The sequence below is a fragment of the Cololabis saira genome, chromosome 4, assembly GCF_033807715.1.
Source record: "Cololabis saira isolate AMF1-May2022 chromosome 4, fColSai1.1, whole genome shotgun sequence".
Lineage (NCBI taxonomy): Eukaryota > Metazoa > Chordata > Actinopteri > Beloniformes > Belonidae > Cololabis > Cololabis saira.
In genome coordinates, this window is record NC_084590.1 from 46,315,566 (window position 1) to 46,336,826 (window position 21,261).

The 21,261-nt window shown below is 49.9% G+C and overlaps 1 protein-coding gene across 3 annotated transcripts in view; it reads right to left on the reverse strand.

The window, feature by feature from the left end:
* Nucleotides 1-8,551: 8,551 nt before the first annotated feature.
* The window catches only part of si:ch211-137a8.2 (uncharacterized protein LOC777613 homolog), a 28,180-nt gene continuing 15,470 nt past the window's right edge, over nt 8,552-21,261 (reverse strand). The window contains exons 2-11 of one of the 3 annotated variants that reach the window (XM_061719923.1): nt 18,994-19,156; nt 17,600-17,750; nt 17,252-17,434; nt 16,998-17,132; nt 16,466-16,663; nt 14,945-15,158; nt 14,733-14,827; nt 13,314-13,551; nt 12,009-12,063; nt 8,552-11,581 (exon numbers count right to left, since the gene is read on the reverse strand). In XM_061719923.1, coding sequence (XP_061575907.1) covers nt 11,398-11,581; nt 12,009-12,063; nt 13,314-13,551; nt 14,733-14,827; nt 14,945-15,158; nt 16,466-16,663; nt 16,998-17,132; nt 17,252-17,434; nt 17,600-17,750; nt 18,994-19,130 — 1,590 coding nt within the window. In that variant the 5' untranslated portion in view covers nt 19,131-19,156 and the 3' untranslated portion in view covers nt 8,552-11,397. Of the gene's footprint in view, nt 11,582-12,008; nt 12,065-13,308; nt 13,552-14,732; nt 14,828-14,944; nt 15,159-16,465; nt 16,664-16,997; nt 17,133-17,251; nt 17,435-17,599; nt 17,751-18,993; nt 19,157-21,261 lie in introns of all 3 variants that reach the window. The other 2 variants (XM_061719921.1, XM_061719922.1) reach the window with 2 other exon arrangements.

The window sequence follows — 21,261 nt, forward strand, 5'->3', positions numbered from 1 at the left end:
GATGACACGCAGGTATATACTCAGTACTGGAGTTGAGGGTGGATGAGGGGGATGGCATCCCCCCTGAAATAAAAACGGTCAAAATCATCCCCCCTGTAAAACTGCCATCCCCCCTTTCCATCCCTTATGTCATTTCATCAATGAATGTGGTTTTACTGCTATTTCAACATTTAGAGTCATCACCAGAAAAATACCAGAAAAATAACTTTTCATCTTTTCATTTTCATCTGTTTCAAGTAAATTTTCACTTGAAATAAGTAGGAAAATCTGCCAGTGGGACAAGATTTATCTTCTTATTACAAGCAAAAAAATCTTGTTCCACTGGCAGATTTTTCTACTTATTTCAATTGAAAATCTACTTGAAACAGGTGAAAATTGTTGTTTTTTCCAGTGATGAGTCTTGTTTTAAGTGTAATGAGATTTTTTTTTACTAAAATGAGACATTTTAACTATTATTTTATATATATATAATATATATTATTTTATTGTTGTGTTTTGATGTATTTGATGTAAGCCCAGTGGATATTTAAAGCTTACAGAAGGCTGCATTTAACTGCTGCTATGTCATTCCTGCAGTATTTCTGCAGGTGTTTTGGTCAGTGCTATTATTTATTTATTTATTTATTTATTTATTTTTTTACCTTGTCTGCACACATATTATTGATTGATACCATGACGGTAGAAACCAAAAGTGTATATGTGTGCATTATTACTATATTTAATATATATACATATATATACGCACACATATGCGTACACATACATAAATATACACATACAAACCCAGTGTTTTTTTTTTGTTTTTTTTTTTGGGGGGGGGGGGGGTGACGACCTCCACTGCCAATCCAGGAAGCAGGAACACATGGAGACACACGTCAAGCACTGGAAATCTGCAACAAAAAACCACAAACAAAGCACGAAACCGGCACGGAGCCAACCAAAACAATAACAGCAATCGACCTAAATCTTGAGATCTGATCGCAGTCTGAGCTAAGCTATCGCTACCGCTACCTAAACCCAAAAACTAGAGAGCCAGCATGCAGGTGAACAAGCCAGTGTGTATGTCTATGTGTGTGTGTGTGTGTGTATATATATGATCATGTGTGTGTGTGTGTGTGTGTGTGTAAATGCATGTGACTAAGTGACTATATGTGTGTGTGTGTGTGTATGTGTGTGTGTGTGTGTGTGTGTGTGTGTGTGTGTGTGTGTGTGTGTGTAATAAACCAAACAAAGCTCCACCTGAAGTGTATCTATAGTGGGGGAGGGGGGGGAGCAACCCCGCCACCCGCGAGACCAGAGGCCGACACGGAAGAGCCCGGAACCCAGGCCACCGGCAACCCCACAGAGGGGAGAAGTAGGAGGGAGGCAACCCACCGCCTGCGAGGCCCCCCCCCCCCCCCCGGCGGCGGCCGAGGGGGCCCGCGGGCGGGGCCCCCACGGCGCGGGAAGAAGCAGCCAGGGATCCCGCGGCGGCGGACCGCGACCCAGGCAATCCCCGGCCACCCGGTCCGGGCCAGACACGCGGCCAGGAGGCCCTCACCCTTCAGGCCAACGACCCCCACCCGGCAGGGGGCCAGCCTGCCCGGAGAGACAGAGCCGCCCCGGCCGCCGACGCGGGCAGGCGCACCCGTCCCCCACGAAAGTGGCCCTCCAAGACCAGAGGGGCGCCCCGCCGCAGAGGCAGCGGGGGGGACCGGAGACGGGCCCGGAGAGAGGGAACCCCCCAACAACGGAGGGCCCCAGACCCAGGCATCCCATTCATTCATCCATTCACCTATCCGATACCTATACTAATAATAATATAATATACTATACATAATAATAATAATAATAATACTAATAATAATAATAACCATCTTTGTATAATATAATATTCATAAATTATTAAGTTTTGATGTCCTGCCAATGGAGGCTCAAATCCTCCATGGCAGGACCCTTCCATACCGCATTCTCACCGACACACAATCACGCACCGTTTCCCCCTCCCCGGGGGGGTCCAGCACCGCCAGAAGGCACCCCAGGCTGCACGTATCGATTGACACCGACCCCCCCCCCTCCCGAACTACGTGTCCTTGTCAAATGTATTTATTAATTGTTGAATCTGCAGTGTCTATTTTGCTGTTAAAACCGTGAGGCGGGGAGTGCCGGGCCACGCGGGACGGTGCCCCCCACGACCCCGACCCCCCGCCCTTCGCCTATGTACGTATGAATCGTGTAGGGGAGGAAAGAGGGGGAGCGGAGGCCGAAGCCAGGAAGCAGGACCAGCAAAGCCGGCCCTGGTAAGACACCCGCGTCCCCCCACCGGCCGTCCAGTAGACGGGGGCCGGCCCTCTGAGCCGGGCCAGGGCCCCACCGTACCTCCACGGGCGCCCCCGGCGCCGCCGGTCCAACATCCTCCCATTCATACTGACAACATAAGACATAGATACCTGGGAATGGTGCCACCTCGCCGTCGCGCCCGCCCGTGCACCCCCCGGTCAGGGGAGGCCCGCTCCCCGGACCCGGACCCACCCCCCCCCCCCCCCCCGAGGCCACCCCGGCGGACACCCCAAGGTGCTATTATTTGTAATATATTATATTATTTGTAATCAGCACAAATTATCTGTCCCCATATGATAAAATCCACCATCTCCCCTGATTGTTTTTTACAACTCGAGTACTGGATATATTAGTGTCACCAGGAGGCCGAGGCCTCGTACAGGCTGTTGGTAAATGCATTGAGGAGATTTATGACTGCATGTGCCACAACTTTCTCCAGCTAAACATAAACAACACTGAGGTAATTGTGTTTGGAGCCAAAGAGAAACAATTAAAGGTCACGACAGAGCTTCAATCTAAACACCTAAAAACCTCCAACCAGGACAGAAACCTGGGTGTGGTGATGGACTCAGACCTGAATCTGGACCAGGACTAGAGATGAGGACCAGGACCAGGACTAGAGATGAGGACCAGGACCAGGACTAGAGATGAGGACCAGGACCAGGACCAGAGATGAGGACCAGGACTAGAGATGAGGACCAGGACTAGAGATGAGGACCAGGACCAGAGATGAGGACCAGGACCAGGACTAGAGATGAGGACCAGGACCAGGACCAGAGATGAGGACCAGGACCAGGACTAGAGATGAGGACCAGGACCAGAGATGAGGACCAGGACTAGGACCAGAGATGAGGACCAGGACCAGAGATGAGGACCAGGACCAGGACCAGAGATGAGGACCAGGACCAGGACCAGGACCAGAGATGAGGACCAGGACCAGAGATGAGGACCAGGACCAGAGATGAGGACCAGGACCAGAGATGAGGACCAGGACCAGGACTAGAGATGAGGACCAGGACCAGGACCAGAGATGAGGACCAGGACCAGGACCAGAGATGAGGACCAGGACCAGGACTAGAGATGAGGACCAGGACCAGGACCAGGACTAGAGATGAGGACCAGGACCAGGACCAGAGATGAGGACCAGGACCAGAGATGAGGACCAGGACCAGAGATGAGGACCAGGACTAGAGATGAGGACCAGGACCAGAGATGAGGACCAGGACTAGAGATGAGGACCAGGACTAGAGATGAGGACCAGGACTAGAGATGAGGACCAGGACCAGAGATGAGGACCAGGACCAGGACCAGAGATGAGGACCAGGACTAGGACCAGAGATGAGGACCAGGACCAGAGATGAGGACCAGGACCAGAGATGAGGACCAGGACCAGGACCAGAGATGAGGACCAGGACCAGGACTAGAGATGAGGACCAGGACCAGGACCAGGACCAGAGATGAGGACCAGGACCAGGACTAGAGATGAGGACCAGGACCAGGACCAGGACCAGAGATGAGGACCAGGACCAGGACTAGAGATGAGGACCAGGACCAGGACTAGAGATGAGGACCAGGACCAGAGATGAGGACTAGGACCAGAGATGAGGACCAGGACCAGGACTAGAGATGAGGACCAGGACTAGAGATGAGGACCAGGACCAGAGATGAGGACCAGGACCAGAGATGAGGACCAGGACTAGAGATGAGGACCAGGACTAGAGATGAGGACCAGGACTAGAGATGAGGACCAGGACCAGGACCAGGACTAGAGATGAGGACCAGGACCAGAGATGAGGACCAGGACTAGAGATGAGGACCAGGACTAGAGATGAGGACCAGGACTAGAGATGAGGACCAGGACCAGGACCAGGACTAGAGATGAGGACCAGGACCAGGACCAGAGATGAGGACCAGGACCAGGACCAGGACTAGAGATGAGGACCAGGACTAGAGATGAGGACCAGGACTAGAGATGAGGACCAGGACCAGAGATGAGGACCAGGACCAGAGATGAGGACCAGGACTAGAGATGAGGACCAGGACTAGAGATGAGGACCAGGACCAGGACTAGAGATGAGGACCAGGACTAGAGATGAGGACCAGGACTAGAGATGAGGACCAGGACCAGAGATGAGGACCAGGACCAGAGATGAGGACCAGGACCAGGACCAGAGATGAGGACCAGGACCAGGACCAGAGATGAGGACCAGGACTAGAGATGAGGACCAGGACCAGGACTAGAGATGAGGACCAGGACTAGAGATGAGGACCAGGACCAGAGATGAGGACCAGGACCAGAGATGAGGACCAGGACCAGAGATGAGGACCAGGACCAGGACTAGAGATGAGGACCAGGACCAGAGATGAGGACCAGGACCAGAGATGAGGACCAGGACCAGGACCAGAGATGAGGACCAGGACCAGAGATGAGGACCAGGACTAGAGATGAGGACCAGGACCAGGACTAGAGATGAGGACCAGGACCAGGACCAGAGATGAGGACCAGGACCAGAGATGAGGACCAGGACTAGAGATGAGGACCAGGACCAGAGATGAGGACCAGGACCAGAGATGAGGACCAGGACTAGAGATGAGGACCAGGACCAGAGATGAGGACCAGGACCAGAGATGAGGACCAGGACCAGGACTAGAGATGAGGACCAGGACCAGGACTAGAGATGAGGACCAGGACCAGAGATGAGGACCAGGACCAGGACTAGAGATGAGGACCAGGACCAGAGATGAGGACCAGGACTAGAGATGAGGACCAGGACCAGGACCAGAGATGAGGACCAGGACCAGGACCAGGACCAGAGATGAGGACCAGGACTAGAGATGAGGACCAGGACTAGAGATGAGGACCAGGACCAGAGATGAGGACCAGGACCAGGACTAGAGATGAGGACCAGGACCAGAGATGAGGACCAGGACCAGGACCAGAGATGAGGACCAGGACCAGGACCAGAGATGAGGACCAGGACTAGAGATGAGGACCAGGACCAGGACTAGAGATGAGGACCAGGACCAGGACTAGAGATGAGGACCAGGACCAGAGATGAGGACCAGGACCAGAGATGAGGACCAGGACCAGGACTAGAGATGAGGACCAGGACCAGGACCAGAGATGAGGACCAGGACCAGAGATGAGGACCAGGACTAGAGATGAGGACCAGGACCAGAGATGAGGACCAGGACCAGAGATGAGGACCAGGACTAGAGATGAGGACCAGGACCAGAGATGAGGACCAGGACCAGAGATGAGGACCAGGACCAGGACTAGAGATGAGGACCAGGACCAGGACTAGAGATGAGGACCAGGACCAGGACCAGAGATGAGGACCAGGACTAGAGATGAGGACCAGGACCAGGACTAGAGATGAGGACCAGGACCAGAGATGAGGACCAGGACCAGGACTAGAGATGAGGACCAGGACCAGAGATGAGGACCAGGACTAGAGATGAGGACCAGGACCAGGACCAGGACCAGAGATGAGGACCAGGACCAGGACCAGGACCAGAGATGAGGACCAGGACTAGAGATGAGGACCAGGACCAGGACCAGAGATGAGGACCAGGACCAGGACCAGGACCAGGACTAGAGATGAGGACCAGGACCAGGACCAGAGATGAGGACCAGGACTAGAGATGAGGACCAGGACCAGGACTAGAGATGAGGACCAGGACTAGAGATGAGGACCAGGACTAGAGATGAGGACCAGGACTAGAGATGAGGACCAGGACCAGAGATGATACATGTGTGTGTATGTGTCAGCAGGTTGAGTCTCAGCTCGGCATCACTGCTCCCTGGAACTGGCCGGTACCGAGAGACCTCTGACCCGGCAGAACCAGGGGACCAGGACCAGGGACGGTTGGGGGTTTGACGCCGCCACCCGCCCTCCCTCTGCTCCTCAGGAACCCGGCTGGACATTTCTGGGATTCCTGGACTCGGTCGCCACGGCGATGGAATGTGGGACTGGAATCTGAGCGTGTCTTCGCTTTCGGCTCGGTCCAGCTGCTGGACCGGTCCAGACGGACTCGTGCTGCCGGTTCTCTCCAAACCTGATGTTTTCTTTCCAGATGTTCCAGCTGCTCGTTCTCCGGCACCAACACACACACGTAAACTTCAAACGCCTAAAAAGTCACTTTTTAGCACATTTACAATAATATCTGTTAACTAAACATCTAAATGTTAAATATAAATGTTTGGGGTGAAACTAAATATTTAACTAATTCACACGTCTGGTAACTGGAAATACCAAAATAAAAGCTCAAGGTGGTCAGACTGTTAGGAGAATAAAAAACTAAAACAAATTGAATAAATATTTAGATTTAATATTCTTATTTACATTCATATGTAACATTTATATTTAGATGAACGTTAAGCGTCTCCATGTAACATTTAATACTTAGTGCATTTCTAAGTTAAATATTTAGTAACAGTGCTAAAAGTTGACTTTCACCAGGTTTTTAAGGGTTATTTGAGGCTGAATGTGACAAAACGCTGCCGTCATTCTCAGCGGCGCCACCAGAACTGGACCGGACCGGACCTGGACCGGAAGTTTCAGGAAAGGCGGAGTTAAACATCTTCATCTAGCATGAATCTCCGGTCCTGGTTCTGATCCGGTCTCACAATGGACAAATGAGCTTCAGTTAAATCTGTGTCATGTGACTTCACACATGGCTGTACTCACCTCTGGGCCGTTGCCATGGTTACAGGTGTCGGATAGCCGTGCAGCGCCCCCGTGTGGTGTTAAACATTCATGACAACTTTTAAGATTTTTTTGTGGCTCTATTGCCCCTTTATTCAGGTTGCAGACAAGGAGGGGGTAGAGAGAGAGAATGGGGATGACATGCAGCAAAGGTGCACAGGCCGGGACTCGAACCTGCAACCGCTGCAGGAGGACTGTAGGGTGAAGAATATGGTGTAAAAGTTAACTTATTTCAATAATTCAACTAGAATATGGTGTAAAAGTTAATTTATTTCAATAATTCAACTAGAATATTGTGTAAAAGTTAATTTATTTCAATAATTCAACTAGAATATGGTGTAAAAGTTATTTCAATAATTCAACTTAAAATGTGAAAATAATATATTACCTAGTCTTATTACCTGCAAAGCAAGATATGTTAAACCTTTGTTATGATTTTGATGATGGAATTGTTTATTGATTTCATAAAATATTCTCTAATTTATTTTTTATTTGGGGTTTTCATAAACTGTGAGCCATAATCACCAAAATCATAACAAATAAAGGCTTGAAATATTTCACTTTGAATGTAGTGGGGAATGTAATATATTTCTTTCACCTTTAGTTAAATTTACTACGAATGACGTTTTGCAATATATTCAAATTTTCCGACCTTCACCTGTACATTATGAGATCAATAAATAGGAGCATAATATATGTCCGTATTGGTTCAATATGGAACGCAACTTTTAATCCCCCCCCCCCCCCCCCAGCTGGCGGGTCAACGGTCCTCTGGAAACATTCCTCAGCCAACATGAAATTATTCGCCTCTAAGTGAATTTGAGGCATTTTCCCAGATCAGGGAACAACCAGGTCCATTCACCCCCCCCACCCCCACGCTGAGAAACCCACCCACCCCACACGACCCGTGGTACCAAACAATGGTACAGAACACAGATCTAGACCACTAGACCAGACTCCAGCACCTCCAGGGAGAATCTACGACATAAAGATTCTCTTGTCTGGATTTAGAAAAGCACATTTCTGAGGTTTTTCATCCTCAGACTGGATCCTCCCCAAGTCCTGGACTCCAGGACCTGGTCCTGAACTCTAGGCCCCCCAGGCTCGACTTTACACGACAGAAACAATTCAACGACTCTTCTGGGTCCTCGTGACTCAAGTGGAGGAAGTTTAGGAGCCGATATGATCGTCCTCGACCCAGCTGGAGACGATTGTCCTGGTCCTGGTCTTACTGGAACAGAACAGGGTTGGACTTTCTGGTTCAGCACTTGTCTGGTTGAGATCTAATCTGAAAAACAGGGACTAGTTTGTGTCTTTAGGTACAAACAAAAAAATCACCTGTGGAGTTCCTCAAGGTTCAATTCTGGGGCCTCTGATGTTCAACATCTACAGTCTTTGACGTCCCGTTGTGATTGGCTTGGTAGGTTTTGTACCGAGAAAATTAGTTAAATCAAGATTTATTGACACAAACCAGAAGATATATTTATTACAAGTCATTTTATTCTTCATATCGTGTACAAAAGATCATTATTTAGTAATATATTTTGACAATGAAACACAAAAAGATATAAAAAAAAAAGAAAAACATGAAATGTGTATTTTGGCAGTCGAGTTTAACCTTCCTAAAGCTTTAAAACTCACAATTAGCCTGAACTATTTAAGTTGTCGCCCCCTGGTGGCCAGAGCAGGAAGTGCAGGCGGCTCCAACCGGAACTAATAAAACTTAATTTACTCAAACAGAAAGTTTACAAAAGCGCCACAGTTGTCCAACTACCGCCGGAAAATGTTCATGGGACGTTACTTAACGTAAAAATAAAAATAAAATAAAAAACATTTCCCCGCTACATATCGGGGAGGACGGAGGTTTCCATGGAAACAAGGACCTGGACCAGCGTCCTTTCCTGAGAGAAGCAGGCGTGAAGATGGAGGTGCGTTGATCAGCGCCGGTTCATCGTATAAAAGGCAACAAAAACGTTTAAAAAAAAAAGGCTTTTATTCTGAAAGAGCTGAAAGTCAAACTTCAATCTGAAGCATCTAAGAAAATATAAATGTTTTTCTACATAAAGTCTAACGATTATTTAAGGCTCGTCAGGAGGCAGAGACGCGTCTGAGACCCAGACCTGGCGGTCGTTTACCGTCAGAAGACAAAACTGCCGAGAACAGACTCGGTTCTGGTTCCAGGTGCATTTAGGACCCGTCAGACTGGTTCCTACTGTCGGTTAAAGGTAGGGTAAAGAGTTTCTGAAAGATGCCACATCTGTTGATAATTCAAACATAACGTCAACAGAGGTTAGATTTATACATACTCTACCTTTAATCCCAACAAGTCTGAACGAAGGAGCCTTGAGGTTCTCCGGATTCGACACCTCCAGGTTGCCGGGTTACTGTGAAGGAGCTTTTCCACACCTCCGGGTTGCCGGGTTACTGTGAAGGAGCTTTTCCACACCTCCGGGTTGCAGGGTTACTGTGAAGGAGCTTTTCCACACCTCCGGGTTGCAGGGTTACTGTGAAGGAGCTTTTCCACCCCTCCGGGTTACAGGGTTACTGTGAAGGAGCTTTTCCACGGTTACCGGGTTGCCGGGTTACTGTGAAGGAGCTTTTCCACGGTTACCGGGTTGCAGGGTTACTGTGAAGGAGCTTTTCCATGGTTGCCGGGTTACTGTGAAGGAGCTTTTCCACGGTTACCGGGTTGCAGGGTTACTGTGAAGGAGCTTTTCCATGGTTGCCGGGTTACTGTGAAGGAGCTTTTCCACACCTCCGGGTTGCAGGGTTACTGTGAAGGAGCTTTTCCACGGTTACCGGGTTACTGTGAAGGAGCTTTTCCACACCTCCGGGTTGCCGGGTTACTGTGAAGGAGCTTTTCCACGGTTGCCGGGTTACTGTGAAGGAGCTTTTCCACACCTTCGGGTTGCAAGGTTACTGTGAAGGAGCTTTTCCACAACTCCGGGTTGCAGGGTTACTGTGAAGGAGCTTTTCGACGGTTGCCGGGTTACTGTGAAGGAGCTTTTCGACACCTCCAGGTTGCAGGGTTACCTTTGAAGGAGCTTTTCGACACCTCCGGGTTGCCGGGTTACTGTGAAGGAGCTTTTCCACGGTTGCTGGGTTACTGTGAAGGAGCTTTTCCACGGTTACCGGGTTGCAGGGTTACTGTGAAGGAGCTTTTCCATGGTTGCCGGGTTGCAGGGTTACTGTGAAGGAGCTTTTCCATGGTTGCCGGGTTACTGTGAAGGAGCTTTTCCACGGTTACCGGGTTGCAGGGTTACTGTGAAGGAGCTTTTCCATGGTTGCCGGGTTACTGTGAAGGAGCTTTTCCACACCTCCGGGTTGCAGGGTTACTGTGAAGGAGCTTTTCCACGGTTACCGGGTTACTGTGAAGGAGCTTTTCCACACCTCCGGGTTGCTGGGTTACTGTGAAGGAGCTTTTCCACGGTTGCCGGGTTACTGTGAAGGAGCTTTTCCACACCTTCGGGTTGCAAGGTTACTGTGAAGGAGCTTTTCCACAACTCCGGGTTGCAGGGTTACTGTGAAGGAGCTTTTCGACGGTTGCCGGGTTACTGTGAAGGAGCTTTTCGACACCTCCAGGTTGCAGGGTTACCTTTGAAGGAGCTTTTCGACACCTCCGGGTTGCCGGGTTACTGTGAAGGAGCTTTTCCACGGTTGCTGGGTTACTGTGAAGGAGCTTTTCCACGGTTACCGGGTTGCAGGGTTACTGTGAAGGAGCTTTTCCATGGTTGCCGGGTTGCAGGGTTACTGTGAAGGAGCTTTTCCATGGTTGCCGGGTTACTGTGAAGGAGCTTTTCCACGGTTACCGGGTTGCAGGGTTACTGTGAAGGAGCTTTTCCATGGTTGCCGGGTTACTGTGAAGGAGCTTTTCCACACCTCCGGGTTGCAGGGTTACTGTGAAGGAGCTTTTCCACGGTTACCGGGTTACTGTGAAGGAGCTTTTCCACACCTCCGGGTTGCCGGGTTACTGTGAAGGAGCTTTTCCACGGTTGCCGGGTTACTGTGAAGGAGCTTTTCCACACCTTCGGGTTGCAAGGTTACTGTGAAGGAGCTTTTCCACAACTCCGGGTTGCAGGGTTACTGTGAAGGAGCTTTTCGACGGTTGCCGGGTTACTGTGAAGGAGCTTTTCGACACCTCCAGGTTGCAGGGTTACCTTTGAAGGAGCTTTTCGACACCTCCGGGTTGCCGGGTTACTGTGAAGGAGCTTTTCCACGGTTGCTGGGTTACTGTGAAGGAGCTTTTCCACGGTTGCCGGGTTACTGTGAAGGAGCTTTTCAACTCGACGGTGACGAGGAGTATAAATAATGTCCAGGACAGGAGACAGCTGCTCGGAGTTTCGGGGGGGACCCGGTCCCCGGCTGGTCCTCAGGTAGGCGGGGGCCCGTTGACGTAGCGCAGCGCGAGGTGGAGGGTCCGAGGCACCCGGTTGCTGCGGTGACACGGCGGCTCCATGACGACCCAGAACACGCTGGCCAGCAGGGCCAGAACCGCCGCCAGGAGGAGATGGAGGAGGACCGGGGGGAACGACCACCTTCTGCCGGAGGTCCTGCTGCGGAGACGGGGACAGGTTAGAGGGTCGGGTCAGTTCCTTGGTTCAGAGGGAGGGGGTCCAGACCCGGTCCCGGTCCAGACCCGGTCACGTCCAGACCCGGTCACCTCTTCAGAAGCTTCCTGCAAACTCTAGCTGCTCCGTCTTTTACTGCTGATCTGCTAACATCAGCTAACGACTTCTAACCTGTGCTAATGTCTGCTAACATTAGTTATCAGCCAATGTCTGCTAACGTCAGCTAAATCTGCAAATGTCAAACATTAGCCGTCTGCTAACATCAGCGGACATCTTCTATCAGCAAACATCTAACGCCTGCTAACATCTGCTAACATTAGCCATCAGTAAACATCTGCCAACATCAGCTATCAGCAAAAGTCTGCTAACGTCAGCTAAAATCTGCTGGCATCGGGGGTGTCTGGTTCCTCACCTGGGTCCAGGGCGGAGCTGCTCGGCTTCATCACAACAGCACGGTTCTTCTCCGACCTGAAGCACAGAAAACAACAGCTCAATTACAGATTCTCTACAGACCACTAGGGTCCAGATCCAGTTAATACTTCAGGAGGAAATATCACATTTATCAACCAGTCAGATCAGCTTCAGGCAGAACATCTCCGCGTTTGTTCAGCAGGTAAATGTCCGGAAAACCCGGAGAATCAGCGTTCAAAACTCCCATAACGGGGTCGGGTCCAGGAGCGTGACGGAGTCGGTCAGGAGGTTCACCGGCAGCAGATGTTCATGTGACGCTGCGTGCCGGGCCTTAACGTCTGAAACTGAAAAACCCTTCAAAGTTCCTGCTGATAAAGTCTAGATCCCAGCTCGGGTCCCCGTTCCGGTCCCGGCTCGGACCTGAGACGCAGATCCACCGGGACATAGATCCACCGGGCAGAGGTGGGTAGTAACGAGTTACATTTACTCTGTTACATTTACTTGAGTAAGTTTTGGGAAATGTTGTACTTTTAGGAGTAGTTTTGAATCACTATACTTTTTACTTTTACTTGAGTAGATTTGTGAAGAAGAAACTGTTCCCCTTACTCCGCTACATTAGGCTACGTTGAGCTGTTACTTTTCTTTTAATCCTCCGTGTACGCATCAATCTCATGACATCACTGAGTGATTCTTTGGGAAAAATGTTTGTTTTTGCATGTTTTGTCACATTTACACAGACTCAAACATACACATTATATTCATATGAGTTCATGTTTGTTCTAGTTCTGCCTGGTTAAAAAAGAAAAGTACAAAGGCTTGAACTTTTGTGCTACTTGTGCTTAATTTATTTTTGTATTCTGTTATTATCTTATTTATTTTATTATTTATTAAAGTACTTGAATTTACTTTAAGATTATTTTAATTCAAGCTATTTTAAATTTTTTTATTAATTTTAATTTATTTTATTGATTTAATTTTCCTGAAGATGATTATTTTTTACTTTTGTCTGTTTGAATGGTTGTGTATAAAAAAATAAATCAGACGTTACTCAACAGTTACTCAGTACTAAGTACTTTTTTACTTTTACTCAAGTAATTATTTGGATGACTACTTTTTAATTCTACTTGAGTCATATTATTCTGAAGTAACAGTACTTTTACTACAAAGTAAAATTTTTGGCTACTCTACCCAGCTCTGCCACCGAGACGTAGATCCACTGGGTCTAGATCCCAGGTCGGGTTCGGGTTCCGGCTCAGACCCGAGCCTTGGGGCGTCTCAAGACCGTGTGGGTGGAGACTTACCTCCTCCTCCTCCTCGTCCTCCTCCGTCTGCACGGCTCTGCAACAGGAAGTGGTCATCATCTCCGGGGGGGCGGAGCTCTGGACCCGGAGCCACGCCTTCACGCGGCCTCCCTGGAAGTCCCCCGGTTGGCCGTCCTTCCTCTCGGGGGTGGAGGTCATCCAGAGGTCGTCCTGCTGGAGCGTGGGCGGGGCCAGGGGGCTGGGGTGGGCGTGGCCTAGCCATAGCTCCTCCTCCTCCTGGCCCTGTAGGGGGAGGAGCCAGTGAGATGATTGACAGGTCTGCAGGATCTCCCTATACGCCGATGACGCACGTCTTTATCCCACAACGATAACGTCTACGATGCTCAGCGGGACCATAGACATATATACGTAGACGCCCCATCGAGCGCTGAGCCGTGCGCCAACGTCACCGCCATATTGGATGTTCAAGACTGCGCTGTAAACTAAGTAAACTAACTTATTTTCATAAAGCGCCTTTCTACAAAGAAATGTACGTTTTACGTCTCATTTATTCATTCACACACGCACTAATATACTTGAGAAACAGTTAGGCACCAAATATAATATATTTAATTTTCTCAGATGGTGAAAATAAGAACTTTATTGATCCCACATTGGAGTAATTCATGTTATATCAGCTATAGAGAACAAGGTAGTGCCGAAAAATAATATACACCCCCCCCACAAAAATAAGAAAAATAGAGAAACATGTTTTCTCATCAACAAAGCATATTCTAAATAAACATTTTAAAATTTTCAAGTAACAAAATAACATTTAAACCATTTTTCAGATTTTTTCAGTTATTTTATTGTCTGAAAAATGGTTCAAATATGTTATTTTGTTATCTGGAAATTTTTTAATTTGTTTTGTTTGTTTTTTTCTTATTTTTGTGAGGGGGGATATATTGTTTTTCAGCACTACCTTGTTCTCTATAGCTGATATAACATGAATTACTCCTATGTGGGATCAATAAAGTTCTTATTTTTGCCATCTGAGAAAATTAAACATATTATATTTGGTGCCTAACTGTTTCCCAAGTACATTAGTGCGTGTGTGAATGAATAAATGAGACGTAAAACGTAAACTTCTTTGTACAAAAGCGCTTTATGAAAATAAGTTAATTTACTTGTATTAGTTTACAGCGCAGTCTTGAACATCCAATATGGTGGCGACGTTGGCGTATCGCAGCAGCTCCATGGGGCGGATACGGATACATGTCTATGAGCAGGACCCGTAGATCTACGTAGATCTATGTCTCGATAGATTCACCAGGTTGCAGCTTTAACAATGTGTTGAAAACATGAAGCCCTGCCCACACGCCTGTAAGCCCCGCCCATCCACACGTCAGCCAATCAGACGACACTTGAGACAAATTTCTGAATCTCATTTACAGTAAATGTCACATTTAAACTTCTGAACTCACCACGCCCACTTCCTGGTTGGTGATGTCAGCGATGATGTCAGAGCGCCAGTCCGAGGCGCCGAGGAAGCTCCGCCCCTGCAGCTCGTCCCTGCGACCTGCGGCGGCACAGAGGAGTTAACTGACGCCCCGCGGCATTCTGGGAGGTCGCCGCCGTGAGGAACGACCTCCCAGAATCCCGCGGGGCGGGTTCCATCCACACCATCAGGTCGTACCAGCGCTGAAGTAGGACGAGTCGGCGTCGTCGTGGGAGACGGACCGGCCCACGTCCCCCGAGGGGTCCCACTCCAGCCCCGCGGGATCATGGGACGGCAGCGGCGGCGGGCGCTCGGAGCTCGGGACCCGGGTCGGTGCCGAGGGGAGGTCTGGGTCGTCCTCGGCAACCGCCTCCGAGGGACAGCCGGAGTCCGTCCAGTCGTCCTCAAAGACCTGTGGACGGAGTCATGGGTTAGGGGCGGAGTCACACAGTGTCCTAACTGCATGCGAGCAGTGTTGCCAACTTAGCGACTTAGTCGCTAGATTTAGCGACTTTTCAGACCCCTATAGCAACTCTGCAGAGCAGAGAGCAGACCCTCACCACTCCTCGTCCAGACTGCACATGAAATGCGCTTGCGCAAAGCTGCCGCTGGCTTGCAGAGCGGGATGTAAACGTTTCTTTTTTCTTTTGGGTCACTTTGCCGGTCCCAAGCCCGGATAAAGGAGGAGGGTTTGTTGTAGAGCTAGCAATTTCACCCTACATAACAATGTTTTGATTAAATTTGCTGTTATAACATTTAACAATACAGGACAAAACTGATGTGTGTAATGTGGATCTAGACAAAGCATTAAAATCATTAAATGTTGTTAATGTTGAATTAATTATTTTTGTACATTTGTAGTTCTAAACATATTTAGGGTGTTTTTTACTCACTTTTGTCTCTCCCACGACGTTATTCCTCTCCTACAGCGTCCATTACAGTTATATGCAAATTGCCAATTATGCAAATTAGGCGATGACGTCATTTAGCGACTTCTAGCGACTTTTGGGACAGCCAATAGCTACTTTCCTTACTGAGGAGTTGGCAACACTGGATGCGAGCGAGCGTCGGTGACAAAATCAATTCCATTGCTTTATTTTCTATTGGACTGTCCTAACTTGCTGCAGCGACGCAGCGCCGCGCAGCGCCGCGCAGCGCCGCGCAGCGCAACGCGCCGTTTTGAGCTGAACATTTGTCGGACACCCTGCTTCTATTTTCCTCTTCTATGATACCTCCTCATTTCACTACAAAAACCTCAATAAAGTGGCAGCTGCTGGAGGGAGATCGTTAGTTATTTTTGTGTGTTTTGTCAGGATGCTGAGCAGACGTTAATTTACCGTTAGCTTCTGTTAATGTACTCTAGCTACTGTTAAACCGTTGAGGGAGGGTAGTTGGCAAGTTCAGCCCAATAATATGGTCTGTTAGAGTTGAACAACAATTAATATCCAACGATTTAACATCAGCATCTATCTGTAGCCTACTCTGTACTGTGCAGCCAATCACAGCGGTCGGTCCATGTGGGTTTGACACGTCGTCGTCTGAGACTGACCAATGGGAGCTGTCAATCAAAATAACGTGGGGGCCCATATTAACGGTTTCAGTGTGGACACACAGCGTCCAATGTCACACAGTGTGACGCGATAGTCACTCGCATGCAGTTAGGGCACGGTGTCAGGGCGTGGTCAGGGGCGGAGTCGTGCACGGTTCCGGTTCTGGTACCAGTCTCAGGACGAGCAGCCGCGTGTGCGTCCGGGCCACGGCGCCGTAGACGCGGCTGCAGCGCCGCAGCAGCTCCTCAAGCCCCGCCTCCAGCCGCTGGGCGTCGCCGGGGGCAACGCCGCGCTGCATCAGCGCCTCGCCGCGGCGCAGCAGCGCGTTGACCCGACACGACGTCTCGCACACGCCCTCCTGGAACGACTGCAGAAGAAGAAGAAGAAGAGTGAGGGGGGCGTGGTCGCACTTGCAGCGCCCAGCCAAGAGAGAGAGAAAGAAAAAAAAGAGAAAACAAAAAAGAAAAAGAAAGGAGAGAAAGAACAAAAGAGAAAAAGAAAGAAAGAAAGAAAAGGGAAAGAAAGAAAAAGCAAGCAAGAAAGAAAGCAGAAAGAAAAAGAAAGAAAGCAAGAAAGAAAGTGGAAAAATAGAAAGAAAGCAAGAAAGAAAGAAAGCAGAAAGCAAGAAAGAAAGCGGAAAGAAAAAGAAAGAAAAAGAAAGCAAGAAAGAAAGAAAGCAATAAAAGGGGGCGTGGTCTCACCTGCAGCCTCTGCAGCTTCTCACAGCTGCTCCCCGGCTGAAGCTCCGCCTCCTCCAGCCGCGCCGCCATGTCTGTCAGGAGGAGGTTAAGCTCCGCCCTCTGCTGCTCAAACTCCTCCCACTCCGAGACGAAGTCCTGAGGAGGAGGAGGTGTCGGTTAGAGTCCAGAGACCAGGACCCGGGACCAGGACCAGAGACCAGGACCAGGACCAGAGACCCGGGTCCACCACCCCCCCCGCCTGCCGGTAACCGCACCTGCAGCCGCGCCGCCGCCGCCTCCACGCCGGCGCTGACCTCGTCCCAGCGGCGGCCCAGTTCCCGCGCCGACGCCAGCAGCCGGGTCATCATGGCGCCCTGGAACAGCCGGGTCAGGGTCCGGTTCTGCCGGGTCAGACCGTCCAGCTGGACCAGCCGATTCCCCGCCTCGCCCCGGAGCCTCTGAGCAAACACAGGGGACAGGGGAGGGTGAGGAGTCTGGACCGGGATCCCGCAGGGCGCCGAACCAGGACCCCTTCGGTTGGTGGTTCACAACCGACTGGGGTCATCGTCATGGAGACGAACCGGTTACCGAGCAACCAGTCCCACAGAAACCAGTCCCCTCACCTGGACCCTCCGCAGGTCGTCCCTGGCAACGCTGTAGGTGAAGGGGGCGGGGCTTAGGGAGTCCAGGGACCTCTCAGCCAATCGCAGCCAGGCATCCAGGTGATGCTGCTCCTTCATGAACTGGTGCCAGAGAACCCACCTCCGGTCCAACCTGGGGGTAAATCAGGATTTAAAAAACCATGTGCACGCACATCTGCACGCAATGTTCGCTTTATAAATCACAGTCCAGCTGGAAGGTTTGCGCAGGTGAATTCGCCTCATATCCCGCCCTCTACACGCCCACATTATACCATAAATGGGCAATGCAAACTACATGATGACTGTATTTGCATATGAATGAGCCTGCTGAGCATGCGCAGCGGCTTCCTGCAGCCTGTTCCTGCTGTGCGTCAGGATGAATGAGACGTGTCGAGCCGGGCAACCGTGCCGGTGCCACTAAATTTCACGGAGACTGAGATCGAGATGTTGTGGATGAGGTGGAGGCCAGGAAAACAACATTATTTGGTGGTCACAGTAATGGCATCACTAACAAAAATAAAGCGAGTGAGTTGCCTGCCAGAATGTGATTTCTGGCCGCGGGAGCGCGCACACCAGCCCGTTGAGTGATAGCACTGAAACGTCAGATTTTCAGATTATGAAGCTCAAGAATGAGATCAAATCATATTTAGGTAGAAAGAACCTTTCATTAACTGTATTTGGCCTTCAATCAATTTTTGGCAGGTAAAAAGAACCATTTTCAGGGGAACAAAATCAGATTCTGGCAGGCAATCACTTGTTGGCACGACACCGGCCCGGCGTGTCCTGCACCGCGGACACGCCGTGCCGGTAGGATGATTTGACAGATGAAAATACCCCGTCAGATCACGCTTCCACATAGACATCAACATTTATCTATGTGGAAGCGTGATTTGACAGTTTTTTTTCTTCCTTCAAAGCGTCGTACACAGATCTATGTGAAGCACATTCTGACTTCCTGCTGTTAAATCGTCTATTTCCATGAAAAAATTTGCCTTTGAAAAAAATAAACTGAGATAAAAGAAACGGGGATGGTACGGTAGTATTTTCTGCCGAGGTAGGACGACTCGGCAGAACACCGGCTTGGGTGTACATGGATCTATAAGTCTGATATGTGATGACATTAAAAGTATGACATGAATCTGGCTTCATTTCACCACCTCACCGTCTGCGTTGCCAGTTCCCCATATCTTCAAAATGTCCGTGCGCGAGGGTCAGGGTTGGCGTAAAGATACACACATTTTTCGGTTAGTTTTTTCTTTTTAAATCCCAACCTTTGCGTAGAAGGTGGCGTGTGCATATTTCAAGCCCTGTTTTGTGCGCAAGCGAGCTTTATAAATGAGGCCCCAGACCTGGTCCACCAGGCCTGGTCCACTTACCCTCCACATTCCTGCAGGTCTCCCTCCAGAGTCCAGCTGCCGTCCCCCGGTTCCAGGTCCACGTCCCCGCCTTCGTCTCCGGGGGACTCGGGGGCGTCGCCGGGCCGGTCTGAGGTGGGCGGGGCTACTGCCGGCATGATGACATCACCTCACACACAATCTGCTGGGAGACAAAACAGGAAGTGAGGATTGTTTTAGGGGTTCGGGACCAGGCAGGACCTCAAACCTGCCTCCATCATGGCCCCTCCGGACCAGAGGTCTCAGAGGACCAGAGGTTTCCCCGAGAACCAGAGGTCTCCAGGGACTGGAGGTCTCCGAGAACCGGAGGTTCTTCGAGGACCGGAGACCAACTATGGTTCTGGGCCAGGGCTGAGTTTGGAACCGGGCTTTCTGTTTCCACTGACAAAGAACTGGCGCCAGAAATCCCGGTTCCAAGGTAGCACCAACTCTCTGCTGGGTTTAGAGGAAAGTTCCGCTTACGTAAGCGGAGGGGGTGGAGTTATTAAGACCAACGGCAACAGCAAGACTGGGAGACGGAGACATTTTCAAATAAGAATGAATCTGGAAGCAGCAAAGCATCATGGGAGGAGGAGGAGACAACCTGTCTTTTAGAGATGTGTCCACGGAGGAGCTACGTGGACCAAGTCCTGTTAGAGCAAATACCTTGTTGTTGCTGCAACTTTCACGCAGACGCAACAACGTAACTGACGTTTGCAGCGACGTAATGACGTGGCTCCCCTTAGCACCCGAGCTGTGGAAAAACAAACCGGTTCTCAGCTGGTTCCAAGTTGAACCAGTTGTGAACCAGAACCAGCTCTGGAACCGGTTTGGTGGAAAAGGGGTATCAGAGGTCTTCTGAAGAGACGGTTTGATGAGAGACGACCTTGAGCCAACCAACCACGACCTTGGGCTGATAATGCTAAACTATGTCCTGTTACTTCACATTCCAACTGATAATCCTTCCCCCACTCGAGATTTTGGGTCACACACACACACAAGTTCCTGCCAAGAACAGATTACCTGACACCTGCTCCACCTGGCCAACTTGGCTCCAGTTCAGTTAACGGCATTTATTTCTGCTCAACATGTGGACACACACACACACACACACACACACACACACACACACACACACACACACACACACACACACACACACACACACACACACACACACACACACACACACACACACACACACACACACACACACACACACACACACACACACACACACACACACACACACTTTCCCCTCGTGAGTTGAAAACCTCGATGAAACTTCATTATAAAACATTTACCAGAGAACAAGAGATGAAAAGAGTGTTTTATCTGCTGATGAGTCACCAGCTGCCTGCAGCTCGGGCTGCACACACACACACACACTTCCATTCATGCCTGTTGAACCACTCCAGGCGGCGGCATCGATCCCGCGCCGCCTCTGTGCAGAGCGTCGCCCCGGAGGCGTCACATTCAGCATCCCAGAATATTCTCAGAACTGATGGAGACTTTAACTTCCAGGATAGTAAACAACGCGGCTGATTACTCCGCCGCCGGCCGGGTTTCCTCCAAAACGCTCTAATTTCTTAATTATAGACAGAATTACTCTGATTATAATCGACGTGCGACGACTTCTCAATTTGAGGTCTGAAATAAAAAAACATTAATGACAAGTTTTGGTGAGACTCTTAGCATATCTGATCATAACAGGCAGTTTGAGGGGGTGGAGTCAGATAATTCCGCCCCCTTCAGTGTGGCCGGCGCTACTTCCTGGAAACAACGAATGCAGAGTGATGTGAAGCTGCGGGTGGAAATCGGGAGTAGTTAATGCATCCCCGCTTCATAAAATTTCTCCATTTCCTCCAGAAAACGGATGTACAACAACAACTGGGTGGGGCTTATGTGACGACTCATTCACGACCCATGACCATGCAGGCCAGCGCGGTTGGGAAGTGGGTTCTTGTAAGTACGAGTGCGGAGAACGCAGTTGCAACAGCAGAGTTCTAGGCAACGTCACATCTGAGCTAACAGGCTAACACAAATAGCACACACACACAGTTTAATGGGTTAAACGGACCAGACATTGCTCCCGTTCTTTTGTACGCCAGCCGTGCTTTAGAGTTTGGTAGCAGTGAAAAGAATACTGATACTAGTCCGTTTGTTGCAGCAGTAGTAGCAATAGCATCAGTAGTAGAAATAGCAGTAGTAGCAATAGTAGCAGCAGTAGTAGTAGCATTAGGAGCAGTAGTAGTAGTAGCATAAGTAGCA